The sequence below is a fragment of the Chlamydotis macqueenii genome, chromosome 8 (genome assembly GCF_036417535.1).
Source record: "Chlamydotis macqueenii isolate bChlMac1 chromosome 8, bChlMac1.mat, whole genome shotgun sequence".
Taxonomy (NCBI): Eukaryota; Metazoa; Chordata; class Aves; order Otidiformes; family Otididae; genus Chlamydotis; species Chlamydotis macqueenii.
The window spans coordinates 29,330,678-29,343,249 of record NC_141563.1 but is presented as its reverse complement, the minus strand read 5'-3'; the positions used below and the strand labels follow the sequence as shown (position 1 = coordinate 29,343,249).

Here is a 12,572-nt window from a genome sequence, read left to right as displayed (position 1 = left end):
GAGGCAGAGGTTTGAGCATGTTTGTGGCAAATTGGTCTATTCAGAGCTGGCTGTGAGAGGTGATGACCTGGGTGTGAATGGAGGCCACCCAGCTATGCAGAGCTGGAAGCTAATGGAGATAATGGGGGAGGATCATTTCATCCTTTCCTGGTGTTATTCACGTATATTTTTATATACCTTTAGTATTCACCATGGGACACATCTGGAGACAGGTTACTGGGCTATGTGGATTTTAATAAACCTGTTAGTGGAATTCTTGCCTCCTTATGTTATACCTCTAACCCATCCCGAAAACAATGTCAGACTCTGACAATAAGTTGAAAGCTTTGGAGGGATTACATTGCCTTATTGAGTCTGTGCCCAAAGCCCTTTGAGGGCTCCCATTGACTCCAGTGGGATTTGGTTCAGACCTCAAGTGTATAGGACTCCTTTAAGTAAACTCTTTCAAGGCCTGTACATGCTACAATACTTACTGGGCTCTTTGTTACTTCTGTGAATAGGAATGCGACCTTTACACTTTTAGCGAAGAGCCCTGATTTACAGGACTAAATCTTCACATTGGGGGAGAGATAAAGTTACCATCCCACCTCCTCCCAATCCTGCTGTGCAGGTGGCTGAGCAGTTGGTAAAGCAATCCCCGAATCACTGCCGGTTTAGGTAGATGAGCACTGAGCCTGCAGTACAGCAGGTCCAGAGGTTTCTCATAAGCAGATGTCCATGAACGATGATCAGCAGGGTGGACATGTAGGGTTGTAAATTGTTCCAATTCATGAGTCAAAGCCCTAGTAATATTCTTTTTGCCACTGCAGAGTCATTCTGACATGCATGTTAGTTCATTTAGTCCATGCATGCACAAAGAATGGCCACAGTGGAAGACTAGACTAGCAGTTCATCTAGGTTTCCTTTTATCCACTCAGTGAGGGGAGGGAGGGGTAAATAAGGTGGAAGAATGCCATATTAGTCTGTACACTGTCTCTTCCCCTGGCCATTGCCAAAGGCTGCAGTGGGCTACGTGGTGAATACTTGAGCCTGAATTCCAGCAAATTGCCTAATGTATCTATCTTGCTTTCAGAGCTGTTCTAGCTTCTGGAAACCTTGCCTCCTAAACCTGTTGTTCCAACAGGAGGAACTCAAGTGAGAGAAGCCGTTTGATTGACAGTGCTATTTTCTACCTGTATTTTAGGTCACTTCCTGGGTAACAACACTGTGATTGATGTTCTGAGACAAGCAGGATTTGAAGTGGAGCACACCCCTCCTGGACAACCAATTGGAAAGTAAGGAGCTGCCCACAGATTATTAATCACTTTCTCTCTGTTTCCATTTTCTCTCCCTTTTTCTGTGACTAAGGAAGATTATTGCATTATTATAGGAGGTGGGTGAGGAGGTGAGGTACCTACCTTTCCCACCCAAGTTCTAGACAGAAAATGCATTGTAAAGCATCCATAGTGTGAGTTTGGAAACACATGGAGCCTCAGAGGCAGCTTTTTTCACTAGGGGACATTATTCATATCACAGCTGCTTAATTGTACCAGATCAGAAATGCCACAGTTTCTTTCTGATTTCAAGAAACATCTTGTTCTGATCACTTTCTCCCATAGCTCCTTTGTCTTTTGCTCTCTGGGTTTTAGTTACTTCTCCGTTGCAGAGCAGTAAACTGCCACCAACTTCATTTTTCAGGCCTCTCAGTCAAGCTGCTGCTCTTCGGGTGGGATTTCAGTTTTGGCTGAAGGACGAGATTTAATGTAGGTAGATGCACCTTGGAAAGTGTATTGGGTAGGTAAAAAGTGATTGGGTATTCCCTGAGTTTCTCCATCCATCTGATCAAGTGAAGCAGGCGAGAAGGATTGATTACCAGGCTCTGGGTGATATTCATTCATATAAGCTAAAATAGGGTACAAAATTGTCCTGAAGCGGTGAAACAGACTTCCTTCCTCCCCTAGACTTTTGTCTTTCCTGGCCATTTAGATGAGGTCTCTTTCTGCTTGAGGTCTAATGATATAATAGAAAATAAAACTGGGAGGGATGGTGAGAGACCATCTAGCTTTGCAAAGTTAGCCTTTTCCCTGTATTCTGCAGATAAAAATTGGCTGAGATTGGGTCTGTCATAGGATTGTTATCCTCATTAGGAGAAAGTGTTAGCAGCATGCTCTTGTCCCTGCTGAGCAGACATGACATGGTCCAAATTCAAGTTTCAATATGGAGGATTAATCTCAGGGCTAGTAGACCATGTCTGAAAAAGCTGTGTTTAATATAGCTCGAAAATCTGGCTGATCTAACCTTGTTTGTGAAATATCTGCAGTGATACATATAGAACATAATATGGCTCAACTGTACATCAGTGTCTTTGACAGAGCATTTATCCTATATGCTTCTTGGAATATGTTGAGCAGTAAAAGCACAGTCTAAATAAAAATGGGGGAAAAAGGAAGAAAAAGCTATCAAACATAAGGAAGAGCGTATATTCAGAGGAGGTTTAAGAAGCACTTTGGCAGAGGGAGAAAAATCAACATGGCACAGGGAAGAGCAGTAAACACTGTAACTGCCTTGAGCTGGAAATTTTGGCTAAGATCAACAAAAATGTCTGTGTCTAAAAATACAGCAGAACAGAAAAAACAAGCAAACAATATCAAAACAGCTAAGATACACCATTCCTAGGTTTCTGATAAAGAAACTTTCATCTCGGGGAAGCAGGCACTTTCCTCAGCAATTTTCATTTAGTTGAAAGTATCATCTTCCCTTGAAAAGTATTTCAACTGGAAATTGTGAAACACTTAATTTATTGGCTGTTTGCAAACCCTTGAGAAGAAAGAAAAAGTAGTGTGTGAGATGCCCAAGAATAGTTTCTCCTCCTTATGGGCTCGGGATATGTCTGTACATGTCATCACAGACTTGAAATAACATGGTGGGGCGGGAAACTTGAAAGAAAGCCACTGCTTAATGTTGACTTATTTGCAATATGGGGCACCTCTGTGTATGCATTCCCCTACCTTGACAGCAACGTCTCTTCTTCGTGACAACTTCCGTAAAATTGTCAGTTCCTAGGGGAAATGTACTTGAAAGCAAGTGGACCTGAACTGCTGCCTAGAGCAACACATATGACCTCAGTTGAATTATCCTGCGCTTGGTAGCTTCTCTTCACAGCTCCAGACCACAGTGTTGAGCAGGTTGGTCCCTTTGTCTGGACTAGTACCCTAGTTCCAGTGGTGTCTGTCCTGAACATTGAACATACAAAACTTTATTAAGGGATATCCTGATGTGCACGAGTACTGGATTAAGTTGAGAGGGAGCATATGTTTGTATTCCATAAAGATTTGATGCTCTGCTGATGTGTGTGCTTCTGTGGTCTGATGATCCAGGCAGATAAGCCAGTCTTAGATGAGACTACGGAAAGAAAAAGAAATGGCATGGTAAAAAAATCCAGAGCTGCCATTAAATTGCATTGTTCAGGGTGCAGAAACAGGAGATTATAGAAAGTTTATATAGCCTATATAGTATATATGGAAAGTTTAAATACATTCACAGGAAATATCTTGCTGCCTTTAGGAAAAAAAAAAAAAAAAGCCTCCTAGACTTGCACAGCAGGGACACTGTTTTCATTGTCCTACAGCTGGGGCTGTAGCCATCAGAAGTGCTTGGGGCTCCCTCTTAGAAACGAGGAGGCTGCTGCAAACCATTTTGTCTCTTTTTTTTTTTTTTTTTTTTTTTTTTTTTTTTAGAGTAACTTGTATTTTAGGATTTCTCAGTGAGCTGCCAAAGACTGTCAATCTAACATGGTTATGGCAGAAGTTGACGGCATATTCAGAAAGCATGGCCAGTTAATTGTTGTGACATTGAGGTTGTGTGTTGTAACTGAGTGTCTTAAGGAACCTTGCATTTTTATCTGCCCTTCTATTTTTTTTGCTCTGCTCTTTCCTTTTTAAAAGATGATATGAAAACATTTGAAACCAGTTAGGTCCAGAAGAGGAACTATTTCGGGGTAGTGGCTATATTAACCACATGTATACATAGAATAAACAAGTAGAAGCTCAACAAATTTTGAGCTGCTAGCAAGCAGAATTTGTTTTATGCATTATAGAGATGCAGGTGTTTTTGTCTTGATTATTCTGGAGCCATACATGAAATAAGTGTTTCTCTCCTCTGCTGAAACCCAAAAGTGACATATCTGCTTTACTTCCAAATAAATTGTATAAGGGAGTCAAGCCCACTGCATTGCATTCTGGCACTAACAGTTGAAAAATTGGATAGTGTGCAGGGAAGATCAGCTGGACTCTAATGTAGAGATTGGTGGGGGTGGACAGCACATGGAAAAAATGCAAGGGTTGGAAAAAACTGAAGCAGCTGCATGCTTATGTTTTGGCCAAGAGAATTTAAAAAAGGATTATTGTGGATGGATTGTGCCCAGAAGGACCAAGAGGAACAATCTGAGCTGGCATACAGGAATGTCTGGAGTTATATCATATTGAACCTGAGGGTGGTTTTGGCTGAATATCAATGACTTCTTGACAGTAATTTGCAGGACAGACTTTCTTAGGTTAAGTCAGACACCCCGTTATTTAAAACGATGAATGTAACTTTAGCAAAACGCTTGTGCTTCATCCTACTTGCTGCCAATGCTGCCTTGCAAAAAAAAGCAAATACTTTTTTTCTTTAATATCTCTATTCCTAGAATAGTATAATTATTATTATGGTTGAAATTATTAGTAATTTGAACTTTATTGTTCAGTAATAATGAAGCAGTGGTATTATAAATAGGTCTGGTATGACATTTCAGCTCTGCCATCCATTTCACTTTCAGAAAGGACAAGATAATACCTTTTTAGAAAACAACTAGTACTGTTCCTGTTTATCAGAAGAGCCTTGAGAAGAGTGAAATAGCACAAAGACCAAAGCTGTTTATGCTTTCAGTTACGTACAGGCTGGGTAAAGCCAGAAGATTGTTGGATCCTTCTGTCCAAACTGCTAAGAATGGGTTGTGAAATGGCTCCTCTTTAAGCCGACCAAAATTAACACCTAGACTCTCACATTACTGTTGTCTAGTGACAAGAATAAATTTGAGCAAAACTCTTCCTTTCTTAAGGTACTGGGGAAAACTAAAGTGAGACATTAGCAGGCCAGAAGAAATAGCCAAGACAGGGAGGAGTTTGGTGACTCCAGAATCAGTGAACTAGCAAAGAGAAGTTCATATAAAGTACATTTCAGTGGTGTGGAGCTATTTGGGAGCTTTCACTGACTGGATTTCTGAAATCCTCTAGCTCCTGTTGATCGACCTGGTAGCCCAGTGCTGACCTTCCTGAGCCTCTTCTAGAATCCCACCAGCTGACCATTGACAATAACTTCTTTAAAGCTCAATCCCTTTCTGGAAAAGAAACCTTCTTGCACTCAGCATGCAGAACAATGCCATAAACGCTCAAGAACTTATCCTCATGTTGGCTTCATTTGTTTATTTTGTTGCCTGAGGGAAAGTGTCCCAAATCTGTTTGCCTGACAACCTTAAACAGCATTCATATTTGCTTCTTATTTTGTTGGCTGTCCTTCTTGTCCCCATATAAAGGCAATGGAAAACGCATGGCTGAATCAGTATCTCATTGCTTTGCCCTGAGATAAGAAAGGCAACTTTTTTTTTGATGGAGCTTCTGCCAATTGGCAGTCCCTGCTCCTCTGTCTTCAGAAAGCAGAGTTGCACGCTTGGGGTGGGGAGAGAGGAGGAGATGGGAGAAAGTTTCCCCTCAGATGGATTCCAGTGACTTGAGCAGATAAAGGGCCACAGCTGCTTCAGATTTAATTGAAAACAGCCAAATTGCGAGATCAATCCCGGAAGCACCTGTGTCCATGATGACTCTATTGTTACTGTGTTCTGAGAATTGGCTCTGACCTTCTGCCACGCGCCAAGCCGTGGTGTACCGCACACCATTTCCTTGGCCAGAAAAACACGCAGCAGTGCTCGTTTCCATCAGACTGCTCTTTCAGATATTATCCTCAATGCTACCTTTTTTCAGAACGGGAGAGTTCAGGACAAGCTTTTATTTCTGCCCGTCTGTGAGTTTATTGTAAACTGTCAGAGCTCTGCTGTAGAAATTAATTACCCTTCCTCCTTATGTTTGAACCTCCTGGCCCAGTCGAAGCAACATGTCTTTGCTGTTGTAGCTTATTCCTTTCCTTCTTTCTGAAGCAAAGAGCTTGCTCCATCACCTTTTCCTGTAGGATCCTACAGGCGTGACTCTGGCTCCCCTGCTCAGCTTTGTCTCGTAGTGGAAGTTTCTTTTCTCCACTGTGAATGCTTTCTTGTTCCCTGTAGGATGAAAGCACACCCAATCAGCACAGTGATGCAGCCATTTCACTCCATCAGGATCCGTAACCTTCAAGAGTTGATGTGCAGAGATAGGAAAATGTTTGGCATAACATTCACCACAGCCTCAAATTGGTAAAAGTGCCAATTCAATAGATTACATCCCAGAAACTTACAGATACCATCAGAGCCCTCAGGAGTCTCCCAGCAGTTGCCAAGTTGCTTGGGATGCCCAAAGCAACTTCAGTTTTCTGGTGCCAGCCTGACAGGGTTACTTCACCTTCCTTAGCTATTAATGTTAATGCTCAGGATGTGTTTGTGAGAATGTTAAAGTTGTAGTGAAATAGGTAAAATTTTATTTAGAAAAGAGAGAAGTTAAAAAAAAAATATGAGCTGTAACGCTTTCATTGGGAACAACTGAGTTAACTGAGAAAAAAAAGAAGAGCTGGGGAGATGTTAGCCCATTCTGGATCTCATCCCTTCTGAGACCGGGGAAAAATGTACACTTTTTTTTTCTTTTTTTTTCTGTGAGTGGAATAATCTCCCCATTGGGATGCTGCAGTTCTTAATCCTATTGCAAACCTTTGGATCTTTCACTTGATCTGAGCTTGAAGATCCTACTCCCTTCACTTGCTTCCTTACCACAGAAGAAAAGCAAACCTATTATTTAGAGGAGTTTCTCTGACAGCATAATTTTTAGTAAGAGGTGTATAGGGATTAAATGCTGTTTATCTGCATGCATTGGCAAATTTATTGCCTCACCTAACATTGGAGAATAGAACTACTTAATGCTTAAAATATTTAGTCATGAAAATATGCACATTACATTTTTAAGAGATTCCCACATGCCTTTAAAGTACCCTCCTTTGCAATTTAGTTGTCTTTGTATCTATAATTACCAGTCAGCCACCAGGTCTAACATCTGAGTCAAAGGAAATCTTAAGGGGAAAGAAATTGAAGAAAAGTTCCAAGACGAGGAAGAGAAGCAAAGTCAACTCACAAGTTCTCAGCCATAGAAACTTAATTATCCTGTCACTTCCTGAGCAATACTTTTCTCAGGGCCAGTGTGTCTGTGTGTTCTTCAGGCCACCTTTAAACACCAAACGCCTTCTGAAAGAATTAATTTAGCAACTTGCTACAAAAATGTCTGTGAAAGAGCAGGATAATTTGTGGTACTGGTGAAAGAACATGGAACAGAACTCAGGAATTTTGTGCTGTCGCAGACTTTTTTTTCCCAGTGGGACATTCACTTTGCTCTATAATCAGATTTTATTCTTGGCAAAATTTATGATTTCTTTTGAAAAAAATGTTTGATATTCTGTGTCATTCTGTTCCTTGGGAACTTGAACACAGAGCCACTGGGAAATCTGGCCTTGCTTCTTTTTGCTGAAGGGCAGCTTGGTGTCCTGAAGCCAGTGCTAAAGTTTCTACGTTTTCAGCTGCTCTGCAGCCCATCAGTTTTAGATCTGTATCTCATGCTCCATAAACTAATAGTCAACTTGCAGAGCCTTGGAGACTGCAAAAGTTCAGAGCTAGTTCATACTTTATTTCCCTGAAAAATGTTGGAGTTCTTGTTTCCACAGGAAAAGCTGATTTTTCATCCTCTTTCTGCTTCCAGACAACTCTAATGCAGATCTTTTCACCCTAAGGTCCGTAGTGTAAGGTGAAAATTCTGGTCTGTAGGTACTAGGGATAAAGTTGATCCAAACTGCACCGAAGTCAACAACAGGGCTCCCTTCACTGCTAGTAGCTTTTAGAGGTCATTGTTAACACGGGGTTCTTGCTGATGGTCTCCTGTCTTTGGTTGTGAGGAGCTATGAGGGAATTGGTAGAAAACTAAGTGTACGTTCACTCAGCTGTGCAGATGCTTACTATACTCAGTGTAAAAGGACTGGCTTTTCCAGAGGACTGCTCATGGGTGTCTGAGACAGCCCAGCTTACTTGCAGTAGGTGTCTGGCTAGTTTTAGATGACTCATCATCTTGTGAGATGAATTCCCCTCCTATTTGAAGGACTTGGGCCCCACGTTCAAGTTGGACAGTGTCATTAGACTATTTAAGCCTTTGGAAAATTTGCACCATTCCCTCTCCAGCATTATACTGAAACAGTGAGATTGTGTGAGTTTTGTGTTTGTGTATTCAGCCTGCACTTGTCCTGTGGATTGATGGCCTCCGTCCCAAGCGATATCAATCTGGGCTGAAGTGCAGCTGCACTTTGTAACAGCTCAAGGGGCACAAAGGTATCAAGTGGTATTGTGTGCTTTGAAAGATGTCGTTTATCTAAGGAAGTTTGTGGTCTGTTTGCTGTCACTGTCTTTGCAGTGCCGACTTCCCTTACCTTCACTATCACGTTGTCAGGCAAAGAGACCTCACGCGTTAGGATAGATAGCTTGTCCACTTCCAGAGCTGACTACACTTCCTTCAGCAAGAGGGCTGTGGGTTGTGTTGCAATCAATAGAGCAACTTGATTCAACATGAGTGTAATTACTACTAATTTTACTTGCAGGGAGCTCTTAAACATGCACAAGTTCCTAAAAAAGGCACAGGAAGAAAAGGAATCAATGACTTTTTTCATTGATACTTTCACTTAAAATTCCTTCAAGAATAATGCCTTAAAAGAAAACAGTTGAGGGTACAGTTTTCTACGTAAGAATACACTAACAAGTACATTTTCCATCTTTTCTGAGTGATCAGATGTTCATAAGGACATTCTTCACAGTCCAAATGGGGTTAGAAGCCCTCCAAAATAACATTGTGTGACTGGTGACATGGCTAAATGAGTCCTTATGGGTGGATCGTGTTGTGGCAAGCTATGAAATTTGCTGAAACCTTTCTGAATTGCCCCCACAAGTAGAAGGTCACTCTTATGTACATATGTGATGTGATCTTGTGCCATTTCTTGTCCACTTCAGTGCAAAATAATCTCACTTTTACCAACTTGTGGTATCTCAGCTAAGCCAAGTGGCTTCACACTGGCCATGACCCAGCTTTGGGTCTGAAATGACTGTGTGGGTGTCCCTTTAGGAGAACCATGTTGAAGGGTCAGGCTGAGAAGCATGTGTATCAGCTGCTCCTCCTAGTTTGGTGCTAGTAGTAGGTGCAGGAATGCAAAAAAAAAAAAAGTAAGTTCTTGCAACAAGACACGTAAATTAAGAATGGTGAATATATGAAGCACTTGTCACAGTAAATAACTTAGAATCCAGAATACATTTTCATGTCATAATCATTGAATCATTTTTATGAGAAGTCAAAGTAAATTAATATGTAATCTGTAAAGTATGTAAAGACTTTAATTCATCCAGTAAATCATATGTTGGGAATGCCGTACCCAGCTCCAGATCAGATACACACAGAGAAGCTTTAAGGTTTTAAAATCCTTCCACAAGTTAAACTGGTATCCAGAACCTTTCAGGTTCACCGTTCTCTGCAGCTCGTGCTCCATGCAAGTGGATGCCATGCCAATGTGGTTCCCATTTCCTGGGGATTAAACTGCTGCGTTTGATGACTCAGGACTTCCCAAGAAAGCAACTCAGTCACTCACTCTGTCTGAAGCGGCCTCTGATATCTCAGAGGACATGTCTTGTCTTGCACAGTGATTCATGATTGCGGAGCAGAGGATCAGCTCTCTTATTTTATTTTTCTTCCCACAAAGTTAATTAATAAAACAAATTTCTATTAGTGGGTGTTGAAAGACGTTGGCTTTCCACCTACACTCCCAAATGCTCTGCATTCCAGGGAGAATGAAAAATGGACCTGTGAATAGAAACAGGAGGAAGGAAAAACAGATCAGATGCTGTACATAGATATAGACATAAAGGCTGTCAATTGATACAATGGAAGAACAGCCTGAATGAAAACCATTTCCTGTAATTATGATTGCTAAAAATACACTACTGCAGTAATCCAATTTTAGAATTAATACATGCAAATTTAGAGATAAAGATTGAGGCAAAGGAGTGACTGTCAGAAACTGAATTATCTGTTTGGGCCTTGGCCTAGACCTCTTGTTCAGGCTGGTGGTTGCATGGACCACAGTTGTTCTGCTTGTGAAAGTCAGATCTTTTGCCACTGTGACAGACCTCTGAGACTCCCATTGGTCAGGAGAAGCAACTGGAGGATTTACCCCATCATGGCAACTATGGACCTGACTGTGCCCCTCTGTCTGCCTCATCTGTTGCCCCACTGTAGAACAGAATTTTTCATCAGCACACAAAATTAGCCTAAATGTACACCCAGTGTGGCCATAACTCCTGTTGACTTCAGGGAGAAAACAGTTGGTCCCACGCGGCACCAGTGTTGATGGAAGGACTAGTTTGGGGATATTTCCCCGCTTTTCTGCTGTGTGGGATGTCAGATCAGCTCACAACGCTGCAAGTGCCACTCTCTGCTGGTCACAGCACCTAATTTGGTGCTGTCATTTGTGCTCATAAGAGCACACTGAAGTCTTTCTTCACTGACTCCCAGGACACGTGTCAAGTCAGAGATACTAAGAATTTCCTGCTAACCTGCAGTATCTCAGCAGCAAAGTCATAGACAGGCTCCAAGCACTTTGGTATCCAGTGCCCTCTCTGGCCACTAGATTTGAATCTCCTGTCGTCTGGCCCCAGCTTCACATTTCCAAATTACTCTTGCAAAAATAAAGGCAGTCACAGAAATACCTCTGTCGAGACAGCACATCCCTGTTTATGTTTGAACGGCTGATATGAATCTGGAGTCCCCAGCGATCAAAGTGCATATTCACTGAGATGAGCCCCACGTTGTGTTTGAAGTGAGCGCAGCACTTTGAAACAACGATGAAGCAGGAATAAATCAGGATGAAGGATGTGGGGCATTAACTACTTTACATTAAATCCCTGCTGGAAAGACATGGCCAGTGTTCCAAAGTTTTCCTTGGAGAGTGCTTGGAAGTTGCATACCAGCCTATTTGTGGAAAGCTAAACAGTTCCCTATTGTCCTTGATGTGAAACACTTCCCAGGTAAACACTTTCCCCTTCCATTGAAGAAAAACGATAGTCTGTCCAGAACCCTAACACAGAGGACTACACTGGCCGGCTGCTCGGCCTCTGCAAAGTTGCTGGTTTCTGTTGGCATTGAGCTTTGCTAAAGGCTATGGTTCATATGCATGCCAGCATCATTAAGAAAAGGCAAAGTTATTGAGTGAGACTGGGATAACGTTTAAGGGTTTAATAACGCTGTGTGCCCACATCTTTGCGTCCTTGTGTTCGTTATTGGAATGTAAATCCCAATCCACAGTAGCTAAACAAGTTTCACATGGATCTCAGATACTTTTATGGTATTGTCTCCTCCTGATTTCTGAAGGGGAAAGAAAACATTGCTAGCTGAAATAAACTCACACAGTTCTCTACAAGGAGAGCAGTAAACCTCTGCTGCTGCAGTGGGTTTAGTTTGTAACACTGCCTACATTTGCGGCATTTTAAGTCATTTTAAGGAATTATTCCTAACACCCACAGAGTCAAGGCATCATATTGCAGCACAAGGAAGATCCAGAAGTCCCTGCACGAACTTTGAAGATAAAAAACTGATTCCTGAAATCAGCAGTGCTAAGAATCAAGGCTGTCTAACACCAGGGTAATACTGGTGGTGGTGTGGTCCAGGTCAGTGCGTGGCTGCTCTTCTGCTTTCCCCACCTTGGCAGATGCAGATCTGAAGGACCTTGTGGTCTCCTCACCTCTGACTCCAGTTTGGGCACACGCATGGTTTTGTTGGGTGTCTTCTTCCTTCCTGCATAGTGCCACCTGGACTGAAGACGTCTTCCCAGGAGCAACAGGTCATATTGGATGCAATAGATGCAGAGATTGGCTTTTTGCCACTATTTTGTCACAGCACACCTTGCTTTGCGTTTGTGACAAAGGAATCATCTTTCTTCCCCTAGAGGCATGTGATTTCTTGCTAATGTTAAATGAGAATTTTGCACGTGTATCAAACTTCTATGTAGATTAGGTTTTAGGTCGCAAATGAAACTGGAAAGTGCAGCTTCCATTGACGTTGAGCAGGCATTGAGGTTTTAAATCCCTGAGGCAATTTTAGAAACATCCCCCTCAAGGAGAAAGGACATTGACTTGAAGGAAAACAGAGTTAACAGAGATTTTGCTTGTTTGTTTTACAAATGCAGCCATGAATTTAGGGCAATTTCTTATGTATTCAAGCATTCATGCTGATAGCAATCATGGCTGAATGTTCAGCAATTCCCACTCAAATCAGTGAAAGGCAGCATATGAAATGCACAGGCAATCAGAAGCATTTTAAATGAGATGATGGAGCAGGAGA

At 41.9% G+C, this 12,572-nt stretch overlaps 1 protein-coding gene across 1 annotated transcript in view; it reads left to right on the top strand.

The window, feature by feature from the left end:
* The window catches only part of TRABD2B (TraB domain containing 2B), a 291,275-nt gene that overhangs the window by 241,776 nt on the left and 36,927 nt on the right, over positions 1–12,572 (top strand). Inside the window, exon 5 of the mRNA XM_086754014.1 lies at positions 1,184–1,274. Coding sequence (XP_086610140.1) covers positions 1,184–1,274 — 91 coding nt within the window. The remainder of the gene's footprint in view (positions 1–1,183; positions 1,275–12,572) is intronic.